Source organism: Mastigoproctus giganteus, chromosome 1, assembly GCF_048544385.1.
Source record: "Mastigoproctus giganteus isolate SK-2022 chromosome 1, ASM4854438v1, whole genome shotgun sequence".
NCBI lineage: Eukaryota > Metazoa > Arthropoda > Arachnida > Uropygi > Thelyphonidae > Mastigoproctus > Mastigoproctus giganteus.
The window spans coordinates 103,541,616-103,560,435 of record NC_143575.1 but is presented as its reverse complement, the minus strand read 5'-3'; the positions used below and the strand labels follow the sequence as shown (position 1 = coordinate 103,560,435).

At 36.7% G+C, this 18,820-nt stretch overlaps 1 protein-coding gene across 2 annotated transcripts in view; it reads right to left on the bottom strand.

Annotated features, from left to right (window-relative positions):
- Positions 1 to 18,820, bottom strand: part of LOC150091068 (polypeptide N-acetylgalactosaminyltransferase 13-like) — a 320,974-nt gene that overhangs the window by 103,313 nt on the left and 198,841 nt on the right. For both annotated transcript variants that reach the window (XM_090381577.1, XM_090381584.1), the window contains one exon: positions 5,976 to 6,404. In XM_090381577.1, coding sequence (XP_090237703.1) covers positions 5,976 to 6,204 — 229 coding nt within the window. In that variant the 5' untranslated portion in view covers positions 6,205 to 6,404. The remainder of the gene's footprint in view (positions 1 to 5,975; positions 6,405 to 18,820) is intronic.

Genomic DNA, 18,820 nt, shown 5'->3' with positions numbered 1-18,820 from the left:
GTTGGTAACGTGCGAACAACTGCGTTGCAATTTCTTTACCTTCGCTTGTTCATCTGGGAGAAAATGTGGGACCCATCGGGTGGCAACCTTTCGTTTTTGGAACACCTCAGTGAACAGATAATTTTGGTATTCTAGATTCGTTGGCTATTTCTTTACTGATCATACCTGTCTTCGTTCAAAATAGTGGAAATAATGACTGTCGATGTGTTGTCCGTAGATTTTCTCGGTCTACCTCAGCGTTTCTTATCTTGAACACTGATCTAACCTTGGCGAAACCATTGAGACTATTGCTAAACCGTGCTGCGATCTTCTGTCCACTTGCCACACATTTCCGCAACGATTCATAAATTTGTGTCGGGGTTCGCGCACGTAAAGTTTCGATTTTGATAAATGACCTTTGATCTGATGAAACTGTAATCTGACCCGAAGCAGTATCAACATCCATTTTTAAAAATCTCGACACAAACATCCATTGCAGCAACTCTGTTTCAATCACAGTAATGTAAAAGTTAATTATTATCCCGATAAATGCCAGTCGCACAGGGTCGTATGGGGTGAGGAGCACGTGCGCGGTGTACATTATTTCTGGGATAACCCTCGTATCTATGATTTATTAGAATTTTGAAAGTCTCTACGTGAAGAATGAGCTGATTCTCTTTACAAGTAGCTCATTATCTCTTTCTATAAGATGATGATGCGACCACACTTAGAATACGATATCTGAGTCTAAAGTCTATCTAAAGAACTTCTGAAGAAAGTGCAAAGTAGGGCACATTGGTAAAGAGAACCAAGCATCATCCCTATGAAGAACAGTTTAAAAGATGTAATCTTATAAATAAAGTAATCTATGTAAAATTCGGAATTATTAAGAAAGCAATCGGCCACTCGTGTCAACGATTGCACTGTCTTTAAGAATTCATGCAATACAGGGTCGCATTTCTCTTTTTATATCCAAGATGATTCTACTTGCAGGGCAATCTTGTCCTTTAAAATTTGCCCTTTGCAACGAGTTGCCTGGCATTGCACTACTTTCAAACAGATGTCTTCTCCAAAAAAACATTTGTAATCTCATCTGTTTAAAAGTGGTGCAATACCGGGACAACTCGTTACAAAGGCATCTTTCTGTGTCTTTTTAGCGAGTTATTCAAGACATGAAAGAGTATTCACCTGTTTTTGCTGGCTGCAAGTAGCATAAACAGATGAAAGGACAAGATGATTCTACAAACAACTTAAATTTCTCTGAGGCCATGAAGCTTTACCTATACGAGTATTATAACTTTGAATTGCTCTGTTTTAGTGCTATATCTTATTCAGTAAACTTTGTAACTTAAAGCAAACTGCTCTTGCAAATTATAGATATACAGCTGGTCACATACAGCCCCTGCGTGAGCTGGTAACCTGTTTTATGTCACTTTACAAAAAAACACACAAAATAATAAAGGCTGCTTCATTGTAATAATTATTCCTCAACGAGAGCATTTAATGTTTCTTATTCTCTATTACGAAAGTATAATTTTTTTCTGCAGCACATCCATTAATATGTAGACAACATCGTTGTTAATCTGTTTACTATCATTTGTGCACATCTAACAAATTGAACTGTCATTTACACTTCAACCAATAGTACCATCTTTTAGTTCAATATGAATTTATAGATGTAAAGAAGTCCAGCTGTTAGTGCTCAATATTCATTTAAATGAACTTTCCAAAGTTGTTCTACAACTAGGCACAACTCTCTCAAAATCCAGCATCTCCCAGTTTACTGTAATGTTTCACTTGTTTTATCAACTTTCTAATTATTTCACACCTTTTAATAAATTAAGCATACTTCCCAAATTAGAACGAGGGCTAATGAGATGTGTGCGTTCTTATGACTTTTGTGTCTATAATTCAGACGAAATTTAGAGTTTATGTGAAGGGTTTCAGTTACTCTTCCAGAGGTGTTTTTCTTTCGATCCCCTAAATGGAAACAAAAGGATTGCGACTAATATTTTAAGCGCCACTTGTTTAGAACTCGCGAGTATTGCGATCTCGAAGTTATAAACTGAATTCTACCTCTTGAAAAATGTGGACAGTAAACAAACAAGCTCGCCTGACTGCATCTACAACAGGCCATGGAATTGTACAAAGCTACGAGGATCTTATTTCAGATGTGCATCTCATTCACGCCTTATAGTTATCGATGAACGTTGGAACGGATTATTTTATCAGAAAATTCCCATTTTCTCTGAAGGAGTTAGCTTAGCCAAGCAATTGCAAGGCTTGGTATTGAGCGAGTCTGTATGACATTTATTCAAAAATCACAAGAAGCCACGCAGTGGGGGTGAATTAACATATTAGCACCACTTACTCTACACAATTATTTACATTTATTATATGTACATATAACTGTTAAAGATCATCTTAAGAGTTTAACAAACTTATATCTTATGGTCCCACGTATTCATACCAGTAGGATCCAACATCAATAAGATCCAGTATCAATAACTTCGAAATCCCAACACATTTCTTTTAATAAATTCTTTTCTTTTTTCTTTCCCAGTTGTTAATAACAATCTACAATCGACCAGCAAATAATTGATACTCGTAGATTTTTTCCGTTCTATAAATTACCAAGATCATTATCCATCATTACTTGTTATAATCAAAAATGTCATTATAATAGGTAAATGAACTATCGGATATACTCGCTATAAATGAAATACAGATGTTGGACCTTTAACGGAAAACTCCTACACTTGGACCACAACTGGGCCCACTATGCAACCCTCAAGAGTATATTTATCCCTATGGGGTGTATACAGTCCATGATCGTTTTGCCTGTTGTAGAACAAAAAAAAAAAACCCAAGTTTCTGGGAGAAGCATGGAACTCCTTCCTGTGACTGGCTGACCCGAACAATGCAGATCGCATAAAGTTAACACACACAACTTCTTCTACATATTCCACTCTTCGATGGAAGTATCCCACAATTTTAACCAGCGACGGGAATAGAGTCCATGGTGTGCGAGAGCAGCAAAGCTACCCACTCTGTACACCTCCCTCCTGAGGGCTTAAACATCGATATATACAGAGCAAAGAAACTTAGAGATATGCGTTAATATTCAAGAATGTTAGATATTCAATGTGGACTCCTGTTCACTGCTAACTGCTTCATTTTCCATTCATTAATAAGGAAGAAACTTCCATTAAAAAATAACTAACAGCTATTGAAAACAATTATCTGTTATCAAATTATTTTCGTTTTCTAATAAAATAAATTAAACTGCACTACAAAACCAGTGACTAATAAAAAGAAACTACTCGTAGTTAACGCCTAATCCGACTAGGGCTGCCTGAAGAAATATTTATTTACATGAGGGTATAATTAACAAAAAAGTGAACTGATCATAAGAATCCAGCATCAGGATAACAAGGTTTCTGGCATCAGTATTGGTAAAATAAAGGTATATTTACATAAAATGGAAGGATAATATACACAGAAGAAAAAAATAATGTAGTGATATAGGTTTTCTGGAAAAGAAAATACTCTATATGGTAATAGCAGTGGCCTATGTAAATGTTTCAGTAGGCTGTGGTGCAGGCACTTCTTATCATGATTCAACCAATTTTAATCAGCAGAGAGAAAGAGAGAGAGAGATATGTTATGGTAGGGTTTTAGGAGCATCAGGAGAAGAATGTGGTGCTAAATGGTACAGCAGGCGTTGTAGCTGAGTCCAGGTCACAGACGGGTGCAAAGAAATTGAACAGATAGTTGGGCAGAAAGGAAAAATGCATCCATGTGACAACCGCTTGCAAACAACATATTAAAAGGGTAATTCATGAACACAGCCAACGTACTCGAAAGTGAATCGGACGATGGCTGTTTCTGTTTGGATATTACTTGTAAAATTGGTTAATCAGAGCAGCGAGGGTGCTCCATCACCAGGAAGGGAGCTTCGATTATTGTTGTTATTGTAAGGTTTTAGGCATATCAGAAACTTTAGCTTTATTGCGTCAAAATGCATCTGTAAATTGCGTGTGGTCTGTGATCGATTGCTATTTGTTAGACGAAAACCCGAGTTTCTGGGAGAAAAAACCATGCTACCTTCGCCTAACACCAACTAACTCAGCGACGTTGTTAAAAAGACTCATAAAAATTCTTCACGTCATTGACGGGATTTGACGATGATGATTATACCAACTGTGCTACTGTGGAGGATGGTGATTATACCAACTGTGCTACCCACGAGGGCCAAGGTAGCTTCGACTGATGAAAGCTTTGAGAAGTCCGCTAACAGTTTAAGGAAAATAATCCGAAATTTGAAGATATTTTCACAGCTGATGATATCTGAAACAGTCTGAATGAAAGTTGAGCGTCGAACTGAGAAGGCCTGTTATTATTTTCGATTCCTGGAATCTAATAATCATAAAATCACTATCATCATATATAAATCGCCTTCTGACATTAAAAATTCTGGGTAAACTATTTATTCGCATCCGCACCTTACCATTTATGATAATGGTTAAAGAAAAGGATGCGTCCCTTTGAGGCTGGTCTATTTTAGTTGCTTTCAATTTCAGACACGCTGCAAGCGTATGGTATTGACATTAGAAATTATTTAACGGCATTTTCGCTTCACCTCAGCGTATCGGAAATTCACGGAATCATCTCATCAGCTTCAAATCGGTTCCGTGCGCGTCAAAAGAAAGCGTCTTTGTGCAAGTCTGATGTTGTTAAAATTTAAATTTCTAATTCAGGATAGTGAAATATTATTTGTATGCCAGTTTCAGCTTCCACTTTATGTTCATTGATTTACAGTTTTAGTCTCCCTATTTAGATAACGGGGTGCTTTGTAATAATAAAAAAAAGATACGTTCTTTATTGTGTTGTCATACGGCACAGCAAATTTGGGTTTCTCCTTCTATAATGATCAGTTATAGAAGCTGTTTTTTTTTATTCTTGCGCCAAAACAATTAAGGTTATGGGAATACAGTGTATTGTAAACTGAACACATTCTATGGCCGGTTTGGCTTCAGGAGAAGAAACCGTAAAACCCTCGCCCTCGAGACCGACTAATATCAAAATGGTGATAAAAAAAAAAAAACCTTTAAAATATGCAAAAATAAAGTAAATATTTAAGAAATGAAAAGAAAGGTCTTTCTTATGTACATAGAATCAGAACAAGACCAAATATGATCCCCCATCTTGACATAATCGACCACTGAGATTATAAGACCTACCCACTCATTGAGAACTGTTGCATTTGGCCACTCTAAAGAATTTTTAATTCGTTTCTGCAATTTTAAGAGTGCAATAGTCGTCAGTATTTAATGTTCAAAGGAGCAGAAAGTAAGCTTAGTTTTATTTAGAACTTCCTGTTCTGATTACACCACTTTTCAACTGGTTATTTTCATTCTACAAATATTTGTTTCATTTTTTATTCTTAAAACACGTTTTTAAATTATATTTTTGCTTTTACAACATCAGGAAATGGGGCAATTTCTTCGATATAAACGACCGTGATTTGCATATCACATTATCTACGTTCCGTTACACGCAAATGGCGGTTATTAACATAATATTCTCTTTCAACTAAAATTAATCTTTATTTTCACATTAAACCCATACAATATAAAACATTAAATGATATTTTAGTGGTGTTCCCAACCATACCTTGTTTAATAGTATTATCACGTTCATCATAAACTATTGTGTGCGAGGAGAACCTTCTCTTCTAAATTTGAGAGTTATTTATCGTATAGTGCAATAACAACTCATGCTTAGATATAAAAACTTTGCAGAACAATTTAAAAATATAAATAAATAACAAAGCAATTTCTTAAACGAAGAGCTGTTGAATAATTCATGAATATATTGGGAAAATTAACTATCATTCTAATATCTACTGCTAAAATGAAATAGTTAATCTCTGTCACACTCATTCCCACCCTCCCATTAGAGAGTTTGTTAAAAAATACTGTATTAAATCTTACCTGGGGTTTTCCAACGTCTGAGGTCTCCTGCTGGTGACGCAGTGTATTTGGACGGGACTTCAGCTTCGGGTGTCACTTGGACAGTGTTCCTTAACCGTTGAACACCATGACAAGAGGATCCGTTGCTTATACAATCGGTATAATACATCAGTACCCCGACACCTGCCATAAACCAAACGAATGACGTAACAAGAACAATTTTACAGGTGTGCAGTCGTAATCTAAGCATGCCGGAAGGCGCTTTTAAGTCTGCTTATTCTACGAAGACCTCAGACTCATTGTATGTTCTAGTCCTGAATATCGGAACAGCTGCTGGAATGGAGAAGCGAATTAAATTCAGGAGTGTAGTCATCTTGAGTGCAAGCTTCTCTGACAGTGGATGAAGTGAAGCGAGATTGCAGTGAAGGGTCTTCTGAGACCGTACATCACCTACGATAAAGAAATAGCTGAGCATCAGTAAAATCAACTATTTTAACAAAGTGCGACAACAGGACAGTTGGAGTTTTACAGTCAACTGACCTCCTTAATATAATAAAAGTGCAATAGATCTTTTGATCACACAGATTTTAAGAAATTCTCCTCTTTCCCTGCCCCCTCACGCCACCACAGAAAAAAATGCAGGTTAAATGTAGCTCCCAGTAGTTGTACATTACCATCACAATTACCCCCAGACACTAACTAATTAATCTCTCTTGTAATTCACAGGCACGAGTCTCATTAATATACATTAACTTGTCACTGCCGTCAGTCTGGCCAGATTAGAAGATCCAGCTTTGTTCTGCTACTCAAAAATCAATCTGCTAAGTACGGTGCTGTATACAGTCACTGTAGTGTGTATAGCATAAAACATGTTCGGCAGGACGAGGACAAGTAATGTACCACGTATAACAGCTGCTTACAATTTCCAATCGGCTAGGCTTCGAGGACAGATGCAACGGGAGCACAGTGGGCGTTTCGCGAACTAGTGAGTAACATTTGATACAAGTCAAGGGGAGATCTGATGACATGCTTGAGGAAAAGAGCGAAGAAGAAACTATACTTTTTTTCCCTTCCAGTTTTTGAATATCTGAAAAGGAACTCGAAGTACACATTCTTCCAGCTGACATGCAGATTTATATAGAAACCTTCTGTTAGTCAGGAACAATTTCACATTTATAAAATACTCCGATGATGACCTATAAATATTAAGATTCTCATTGATAGCTGTGCGATATGGTCTTCCCTTTTCTTAAAAAGTTATGCTACTTCCTTCATCATATATGTCACTTTATTTATTTTTTAAATTTTATCTGCGATGACTTTCGCATCCCATCATTAAATGTGGATGAAAAAAAACTTGACCCATAGAAGCTTTAAAGTTTAGAATGATCATAATGACAGCCCTTCTTTCTTTCTCTTCGCTCTTGCATTTTCCATCGCTGTCGATGGTGGAATCTTGAAAAAATACCAGGAATATGAAAAATACCCTGGAAATAATACTGATCAACCGGTCAAAGATGCTTAAACATTAATAATATGACAATTATCTCAGACACTCATTAATCAGTCACTTGTAATTCTCAGGCATTGCTACTCGTATTTCCCAATGGCCAATTTTACATAGCTAGTACTACTGCCTGGATCAACAAATAATAAATTCTCTCTTTATACTCAGAGATGGCCACACAGAGCCAAAAGAGTTTAAGAGTCAGCGACTAAAGAATATTATATATTTCGTGGAATTCGGTGGATTCAAAAATGTGTAACGAACACTATACACTAGAGTCGTGCTATCTGCATTCTTTCCTGTAAAAGGAAAGAATGCAGATAGCACGACCTTTCATGTAATCCTGTAAAAAGCCTGTCCATGTTTTTAGACAAAAATAAGTGAAAAATTAAAGCATTATTTAACAGAAAACTCTGGTAAAAATTCATAGGCGTTACTACACTGATTAATGAAAGAAACAGCTAAAACATTTCGTTAAAATGCACCTAAATAGAAACTTTAAAACAGTGTCATAATGCCTTAGCTGCCTATATAGAGCAATAATCCAAATCACTGAATTATTTAGACATTCCTGCATTCCCGTAATATTTAGCTCTTATATATATATAAGACTCTATTTTTAAGAAAACGGTTTGCTCAAAGTGAGGTATATAAAAATATTGGCTAAATGGCAGTTATGCCAAAACTCTTTTTATCTGAATCCGATATATAAGTATATATCGACCAAAAAGAAGTAGTTAAAGCTTCACAGAAACGAAACTGCCGATACTGCGTACATCCATTTCATACTTTGTTCCTTTAGCTTTGTGAAAATGCTGACTCTCCTGGAAGGAAGCGAGTTCTATTACTCTCCTCCACCCACAGTCCCCAGCGAGCACTATATTACAGTAGGACTCTTCAACAGGCCACAGACCAATAAGCACCTCTCGATCAGTGGCCCCGAAGTCATGACAGCAGAATGACTTTGATACATGGAAGCAATATTTTGTTCCAGATTGACTGACGACTGCTAGAAGTTCATTTCATCCCCGGAAGTACAACTACATATACCCGGGGGCTCTCTTCTCCCACGTGTTCAGCATCGGTTACTGTAACCGTTTATCTTTCTTCAGAAATGTTTTGGAAGACGACCAAGAAGGTCATTATTTGTATGATTTGATTTATATAGTCCTTGATTTCTCGAAGGCGATCGATTTCTAGGAAATTTCCCGTTCTGTGTGGGTGCACGAACGGAGGGTGCATCAAGCAGTCGCTTGCCAAGGAAATAATATCAACGAATTTAAAAAATATATATTTTCTTCGCCAAGTATATACTTGTGAAGGTCTATTGCGCCAATTCAACACACTCGGCAATTTTAGAAAAGAAAGGTTGAATTATTTACATCAGCGTAAAGAAACCCAGGTCGTGATGCGTCCTTGTATTTCGTTTTTAAATTACATATGTTCTAATAGTCGATTTACCTGTTTTTTCGAAGAAAAAGGCAGGGTGCAAATCTCTAAGATGTCTTTCATAACGGTATAGTGGCTACACCGCTTGTCTCCATTTTGAAAGGACTATGTTTGATTGTAATCGCAAGACCTAAGTATTTCATTCCTGTCGATGACAGCAACAACCTCTAAAGGGCTTTTCAAGCAGCATGTTACAAGGAATTGGAATCAGTTGACACCAAGATGAATTAGCGATCAAAGAAGACGATTACCAAATCTTTAGATGGAGGAGAAGATAATAAAATAATTAATCATAAATAACAAACCAACTCACTTCATTAAATGTAAACTACTCTGATTAGTGGTCGCAATGCAGAATAAATAAAACATTTTAACATCTGACCATATGGCCGTGAAGGGCAATTTATGGAATCTTTGCACACCAAAATTGCAATAAAGATTATATCTCTCTCTCTTTCTCTCTAAAATTTAATAATTCGATTTCCAATTTAACTGTGAATAATTAAGTGAGAAATCAATGAAATTCGATGATACAGTCCCAATTAGAGGCAGGTCAAGCACTATTATTTTGACTTTGTAAAATGGCAAAAACCAGCAGGGCTCGAATTGGAAATATACTTTATTGAAATACAGTACAAGAATGGCGTGACTCTCCGTTCCAACCAAACCCAGTTTGTGCACTGGGAAAAGTTACATTTTCACGCTCTGTTCCAACCTAGTTCGTACACTGGGAAAGGTTAAATTTGCACCTCATTTTCGGTATTATGTGGATCGCCAGTGTCTCGATTACGCTTGATAGAGTGCAAATTCTGTTAGGGTGCGTGCATACGATGGATCTAAATTCAGAAATAAGGACTCCAAACCAATTTCACAATGGAAAAGCTCCAAATCAGAAAAAAAATCAACTATATACTGGCTAACCAAGTGAAAACAAGCGAAAGAAACAAAGCACTAAAGCAAGTCGCAAAGAAAACGAATTCAGAAAAAAAAAACAAAAACAAAAATCTTTGAAGAAGCAGTGCCGTTAAAAACACGCGGCAGCAGAGAGTGGAAGAATTTTGTTACATAATACTTTTTGAATAAATTCGAAGTATTATGTAACAAAAAAGCATTTCCTTGTACAGAGAATCAACTTGTTTCGAGAATTCTCAAGTATTTGTATAAAATCACTAGACAGGGTAGTTCGTTTTGAGTTTTAAAATGCATCTGTCCGCCGAAAACCAACAAAAAAAGAGAAAGAAACTTGAATATCGATGTTTCTTAGATGTAAGCATGTTAGAGTTGTTTCACTTGTGCAGTCTCCGGAGTATATGCAGGATTTTCTGAATGGTCTGGAACCAATAAGAATTTCTCAATCAGATGACTGCGAGCAGTGACAGCTGACTGACTCTGATGCATTTCGGCCAATTTTTTTACCTCCTTGATAGACGACTCTTCGCAGCTTAGTCTGATTCTCTGACACAGGCTTCTTGGAGTTTGTATATCACGGAAATAGACCGATTTTATTTTTTCCCTGGATAGCCCCATTTCTTTCCTCTTTACAGACAAGCAGATGTCGTTGAAGGAATCGACTTGGAACGAAGAATTATCCCGGTGTCTTCCTTTCTGGTTGTCCCGATATTTGTCAGGCTGCTACTGACAGTTCTTGTTATAAGGCGTGTTCATTTCTAAATGTGCGGGGTATCACTGAGGACCGAGGCAGCGAGAAGAGAAGGCTCAGTTTGAGAACTACTGGAGGAGACCAGAAGCACAGAATGAATGAATGAATGAATGAATGGAGACTTTTAAAGGTAAAAAAAAAAGATGTACCTCCTTGCCCACACACTAGAAGAGAAAAACAGAGAGAAATATGGTAGAAGTCGAGAAGTCAGACAGAAAAGAAAATGACAGCTAAGGTGAGCAGAGGACGAAACGAAGAATACCAGTTAAGTTTACTTACTGGTATTCTTGGTTTTGAAGAATTCTTCTTCGTTTCGAAAAAAAAAAAAAAATGGTTGCGCACAAAAAGAAAAAGATAGATGAATTATTTATATTGGTATAATTATCACAACAATTTGGAGAATGAAAATAAACAGTAGCCCAATTACAAAACTATAAGAAATATTGAAATCAGCATGTTTTTCAAAAATATTCGGATAATTATAATTTCTCTTGAACAGGAAATTCGTCTTTACCATCTTTTCCCAACCGTTTTTCCATTCTGTGCACTAATAATTTGAAACAGAAAGATAACACAAGCCAATAATTTTAACTAATAAAACAATTTACTTAGTAGCTTTCAAAATTGGACAACCACTACGTCAATGTGTGTTTTAAACTGTACCGTTCTGAAGTACAAGCACATTATTTCAGTGCGTGATGTTCAAAAGGAACCAAATTACGTAAGCGATGAAACCCATGAACAAGTTCCATCCACTCATTGAGATAACAAAATAGGCATTTTACATTGCTCTGACTATCATCTAGTTTCTGAGTTATAGAGAGGAATTGAGGTCTTAGTGATGAACTAAAATTGAAGCCTTTGGTTCATTCTTAGTTGGCAAGTCTTACCAGATTAACCCGTCACGGTGTTAAGAAAATCCCATAAGAATTCCTCCGGTCGAGAGGGAATTCAAACCTAGGCTTTTATTTACACGATGTGGGAAAAGGGCAATTATAATCACTGCGCTAACTGCAAAGACAGCACCTCTTATATTCGGTGAAAATTATGCGTTATAGATATAAAAGTACATGACGTTTCCAGAAATGAATGCAAACATATCGATGTAATTTTTATGTTACGATGTTATTGTATTTGCTTCGAGAATTCTTGGTTATTTCTTCAATATAATATTTATAAATGAAAAATAAATATATATCGAACAATAAACATAAACCACAGGTTCTTATATCACGGTTTCTTAATGTAGTTTGGCTACAAGAAGTTCTGGGATATAAAACGGTCAACCAACAACAACAACAAAGGCGCTGCACAAGAAATGAAGTAAATGCCAAGGAGGATACAAAAGCCACGCCTTCACTCCTGAAAGAAAGCAGTCTGAATAATTTGGATAGTCGCAAGATAAAAGAAACAGACTGTTATATATCAGATTGCAATTTTTACTCTTTCCAAAAGTGTTCTAATATTTAAATGATTTAAGTTTGATTCTTAAAAAATAACTCAGATACTTAAGAATGAACTCAGTTACTAGAATATAACAATTTTCTGATATTTAATCAGAAAACTGTTCTTTATAGTAGCTGAGTTCAATGTATATAGTGCTTTAAAGAGGATAACAAACACTACAGTCGATAAAATGTTTATTTAAGTGATAGATACTTTATTATTTATGTTTTTTCCAGTAGGCATTAACTGCAATGTTGCTTTTCGAATCACGTATCCGATCCGTCAAGAACCCTGGCGATTTAAACAGACCGTATGCACGAGATGAGAATAATACCATTAATAAGAGTAGAGAGTGCGATTAAAGTGTTAGTCAGTGAGAAAGGTTTTTTCAGATGAGTCAGTGGTCGGAAGAATCTGACAGTGCTTAAGTAAATGAACCCAGCTGTGTTGTCGTCTACGATAAATACTAGAGCTATGTGTTAAGTACATAAGTTTAAGTACTCTTTCCACATCGGTTGAACAACTATCAAGGATAATGTATTCTAGTCAGAAAGAGACCTTTTACTTTAATTAAGAAACGGAATTCGGAACTTTTTAGATGTGAGCGAAGGTAAGAAAAAGCTTCTGCTGTAAGAAAGAAACAGTAAAAAGTAATTAACGAAATTAAAGTAAGTTTAAAATGCATCCTTATTAAAACAAACTACCGACAGCTTCGATTATAAGAACGGCTGTAAGTTGAATAGTAATCCAAGTGTTCTTTGGCTTTAGTTAAAGCGAAAGCATTTACGATAATCATAACTCGTATGTCACTTTATAGCTGGGATGCTAGAAACTAGTTTCTAAAACTTTAGGATGGATCAGCATTCATAATGAAGACTAAAGAGCAAGCAGGGATTTTCGCTATGAGTGTCCAGAAATATTTAAAGGGCGTTTAGAACAAGACAGAAAATTACGCTATAAATTGCATGAATTTAGTCGATTTGTTTCAAAAAGGATCTACCCTCAAACTGTGGCGCTGTCACCACGAGTTGCACTATAAATAAATGACGTTTTTGTTTTGAGAAATTTCTTATAATATCCATCGAGAAAAAGGCCATAAGAAAATATATGCTGTCTATAAAGTGCGTGTATTCTATGTTCAGCAGACTTGCACAGTGGCCTCGTGGGGCAGCACAGTTGGTATAATCATAGTCCTTCCCCACACTCGGTGGAAAAGCCTCAGCTTGAATCTTGTCAATGAAGAGAGGAATTTTTATGGGTTTTTCACGTGTCTGAGTTGGTCATCTCAGGCGAGAACAGCATGAACGAAAAACCGGAAACTCGGTTTTTCGTTCATCAAACAGCAAATTTACCAAAGAACGCACGTAATTTACAAACATTATATATATGGTGCAATATGGCCTAAGTTGCTAATGTGCTTAAACCCAACAACAACAGTGCTCCACAATGAGATGAAAAACCTGAGTTTCTCGGAATTAAGCCTTGCAAACCTTAACGTATAACAACCAATTTGGACACGATGGGCTTCTTCTACGATGTGGAAAAAGAAAAGCATATAAAAGTTTGTCCCGTCCTGATCAAAGTTCAAAGTATTTTTTGTAGTTTACTGGCGGTTTCCAGGGTGTCCCCTATGTCCGCCGTTCGTTAAGCTTAATTGTGTGCCAGCAGAATCGTTTTTTTAGTTCATCTAATTAAAATTTAAGTTTAAAGTTAAGTTTAAAGTTGAAGTTTAGATCAAATCGTTTGAATGTGTTTTAGTTAATTTAAGTTAATGTTTAGTGTTTCTCAATTTTGGCCGTCGAAGGGACTCGAATCCAAGCCTTTTCAGCACAGTGTGAGGCAGCAGCTATACGAAGGCTGCCAAGCAGAAAATGCTTCATATTCGGGAATCCTCCATCATCAGAAGCTTTTCAGTCATTTCAATTTATACAACAGTTCTGCAGGTTTTGAACTTTGGACCTCAGCAACGACTTCTAACACGAAATGGGCCAATGTCAAATCCAATCTCAATTACAACGATTGAAATTGGCATCTGCTTTATCAATGAGAAGGAAGGCCCTCTTTTATTAATGAAAGAACAAAATTCCAATAGGATCTACTTCCAATCTGATATCTGGAAATCGTGGTCTTGGAGAACTGTAACTTTGGTTTAGATCCTTTCTAATGCTCGTCAGTAACACGAACAGACTTCCCTCTCTGACGGATTCCTTTCGAATAAAATGCTTGACATCCTCAGTAAAATAGATGCTGCCTTGCACAAGTTTGTGAAAGACAAAAGGTACAGAAAACAAGTCCTTCTATCCCTCACAAATAACCAACATTGGGTGTATTAGTGCACCAAGATTGGTCCAATAACCAAATAACATCCAGACGACGGTCAATGATTACGATTTCTTAGATTTTTTTAAAAGGGATTTCGCCTACCACTTTTCAAACACGTAACCAGAGCAGAAACTCGAAAAGGAAGCATCTCCGGCATCATTGACACTATTAGGATCCTACTTATTATATCAACATGACTGCGTTGCTGCTTAGAGAACTCATATTACTTGGGTTTTAACATAAATGTAAAACGGGTAGGAATATTGCGAGATCGAGCACGTACATTGCCACAAAATATACAAGGCACATTGCTAACTATCGCTTTGGTATAATGGCCACGGTATAAAATATATACATTGAAGTTTTCAACTTCTCTTTCTGGTAGTCGTATAGAGTATAAAAGGAAATTAATTATTGCTATTATTATTTAATCTCTCTCTCTGGAACAGCAGGAACACGCTAGGAAATTCAACAACATTGCAAACAGAAAAGAAACATTGTAAAACAAACATTGTAAACAGAAAAGAGAAAGAGAGGGAAAATACAAAAAAAGAAAAGAAAAACGACTTGATCTCATCTCACATCGTTTAACAGCTGAAAGGAATTTTTTAATGAAATATTACCTGACTGAGAAAAATAATAACTGCGAATTTCAATTTCACAACCTATAATTTACTAAACTAAAGATTTAGTCATATCAGATTAAATGAGTGGACACTTTAATAAATGCACCAACCCTTTTCATGAAATGGAAATCTCCTTCAGCAACATCATCGCGTGTTCAATTCCACCACGTACTTGATATACAATGGCTGACAAAAAAAACTGTGAATTTTGCGAATAATGTGTTTTGCGCTGCATTATGGGTTGCAGAAATGTTTGGTGTGCATTTGTTAGATGGAATACATATCCCTGTGAATGAAATCCAATAAAAAGCCTCCACCTGATATACCTAATTGCCATTAATATCTTCTCAAAGAGTAAATGCGTAATTAATGGAAATATGAGAAACCATACAAATTGCAATCATGACAACCAAACAAACATTTTATTGCAATTACGTGTACAAACTGAAATGACAAGTTAATGTGATAGTATTATGTACTGTAAATCACCAAAATAAGTCTCAATATTTTGTTGTTCCTCCTCGAGCTGCAATACACTCTTTCAAAGATCTGGCATAGAGTTAATCAACTTCTGGATATACGGTTGCCCAATTTCGTGGTACCACACCCTTACAATGCTCTCCTGTAGCTAAATCTTCCTTGTTCGTTTCTTCTGAGCAATTTTAGACGAAATTATGTACCAGCAATTTTCAGTAGGGTTCAAATTTAGACTGTTGCCGGGCCAGTCCAACACTGTAATGCCAGCATTTCTGAGGTATGACTGCACCTTAAGGGAGAAAACGTTGGTGTATGTTTTAAGCCTTGTGCGACAAGAAGACAAACTCATCATTAAATAGCATAAAACTTGCTGTGTGGCAAGGTGCTGAGTCCTGTTGAAAAAAGCAGTTTTGGAAGTCTGTGTGGTGATCCCTAATAACCGGTTTCAGGCGCCCCTCTAAGATAGCAGTGTAGGTGTCTGCATTCGCCGTTCCGTTAATAAACTTAATTCGCCCAACTCCTTTGCTTGTTATTCATCCCCAGACCATCTGACCGGCGGGTAACTTTGCAATCGGTGTTATGCAGTCAGGATGGTGTGCCTCCGATTTTCGATTCGTCAGAAAAGATGACGGTGTCCCATTGCTCTTTTGTCCACGAAACATGCGTTTTAGCCCAAGCAAGTCGCTTCTTCCTCATTTGTTGGGTCAACAAAGACTTTGCAATTACTGTCTGATGCAATACTTTGCAATTTCTGTCTGATGCAGTACCTTTACTTTGCTACAAACAAAATGACTGTAATCAAATAATACCTTATACGTTTCACTACAAACGTTACTTTTTTTTAAGATGATGCAGTTTTTTTGTCAGCCACTATAAATCAGGTATATATACTGTATGTGGGCAATTCAGTATGGGTGAGAAGAAAGAATTAAATGGCTTTGGACGTCGCATGGTAGTTTGTGAATTACGCACCGGTATGAGTATCTCGTAAATTGCAACTCTGCTGGGATTTCCACATACGACCGACTGTGTATCAGTGCATCAATATTGGCCCAATAACCAAATAAAGCTCAGGAAAGGCAAACCTGAGTTCGGAAACAGTTCGTTGTTGCAAGAGGCTGATGTTATTACCTATACCCTACTGCGCTTTGTGTACACGGGTAGATTTGCATGTTCTGCGTGTTGACAAACTCGAATCAAAACATGGGGGGGGGATTCCTACTCTCGCGAGAGATCAGCTAAATACAGCCCAGCTTGAAATATTTAGAAATTCTACCATTCTACTATAGGACTCGAACCCAGATCTCTCTAAACAAGTGACAACTGGGAAAATCACTATACTAATTTCCGAGGACTTTCGAGAGGACAAAGGAAGCTGATAAGACTTGTGTAATATTATACAGAGGTTAAAATCAGCGAAATAACCCAGTAATAAGTAAACAAAGGTATTTCAGAAGGCACAACTCGTCGAATCTTGTAGCGGCCAAGATATAGCAGCCAACAACCGAAATGGTTCCACTCCTTTCAGCAAAGAAAAAAAAAAAAAAAAAAAGAAGAGAAAATACGGTTACAGTGGGCCCGGAAAACGAACACTAGAAAGTGTCGGTTTGTAAAAATATTGTTTAATCTGACGAATCTCGATTCTTTCTTATAGAAGGACCGGAATATGGCGAAAAACAGCATGAATCCATGGATCCTTCCAGCTGTCAACAATGGAAGCTGGTAGTGGCGGTGTAATTCTGTGAAGAATGCTTTCGTGGTGGACATTGAGCCCTTTGATACCAGTGGCGCAACATTTAAATGCCACTGATTATTGGTAAATTGTTTCAGACTAGGCTGTAGTGTATCAATCTCCCAATTCCTTCTTCCAACAACATAATGCGCCATGTCGCAAGGCCAAAAAATTGCACTTTACTAGTTCTACAACCATGAGAGTGAAATCAGCCTATTACGGTTCCCCCTTCCCCGCCGGCCACCATATCTCAATCCAAATGGGTACCCGTGGGATGAAGTGGAATCAGTGCTTTAGAGAGATAGATCCAACACCCATTCAATTTACAGTTGTGGGAAAAAAATCTGAGACGACATGGACCAGTATATCAGTGGCACGCTTTCAACGCCTCATTGAGTCCATGCAACGACGAATCTAGAATGTTCTGAGAGTAAACCATTCACCGAATATTACTACGACCCATATTCCAACATCTGTAATTTAAATGTATAAATTTTCTGGTGTATAAAATGGAGTTTTATATGGGATAAAGAATATAAAAACTTCTCTGTATTTGGCTTTCACTAATGTGATACCTTAACTACCATTTTTCTGACCAAATGAATAATTTATTTGTCTTGGTGAAGTAGCATACTCCATAATTACGGTTGTTAACTCCGCATCACTAACAAACTTAGATATTACGTTTAAGTTTGAAATACCCTTCATTGATGTTGTTAATAAATATCAGAATTCTTCTATTAGAAACGGGAAAAAAATATATATATATATGAACAGTCAATGCATTATTTCTAATATCTGTTCAAGCAGAAAAGTGAAATGGGAATACATTTAATACGTTTTCTAATTGAATGGACTGGATTTCACCAGCTCTTCTTTCTTTCCATGTTTTTCGACATGCATAGTTAACATATTTTGAATTTCAGCGGGTTCCACATCTCATTATTATCCGCAATTTCCAATATAAAGTAAAAGGGCCACTACTAGTACTCAGAACAGAATAATCAGTACATTCACGTTATTACGAAAAAATTGTACCGTGGTGAAGAATCTTGTCGATAGTCAGCATTACCTTTAAAGAAAAACGTGGAAATCCTTTAAAAATAAAATGAGAAAAAAAAGAGAGTTTTTTTGTGTGTATGCATACCATAGTAACATTTCTTTTCATAGACAGTAGTTCAGTGATTCTTAGCTAGTGTTTGTCATTTTATCAACAAGGAAGTTAGTCATCTAATTTAAAATATTTTAGACTGAGTCATTTAGCAGTTCGTCAAGACGATTCCAGTTCCAAAGAGAACCATTGAGTTAAAGCTCTTTTAGTAAATCTAACGCCCACATCCAATTAGAGTCTATTGTCCACAAGAGGGCCATTCTAGTCATAAAAATGCCAATTTCTCTACGAAGTTCCAAAAATACTTTGTCAGACTACTTTTCCACGACTTAACTGCTTCTTATCAAGTTGATAGATCGGGCCTTAGAAGCCCTTCGATTTCAGCTAAAAACGTTTAATCTACGAATTATTTAACCGCTGGGACCATGCGAAGTTTGTACTTGCTATCAACCAACTGGTAACGTTCAAGATCAAAAGGTTTTCCTGTAGAAACATTAGCGGCGCCAGACTCTCTGTACAGACAGCCTTCCAGTATT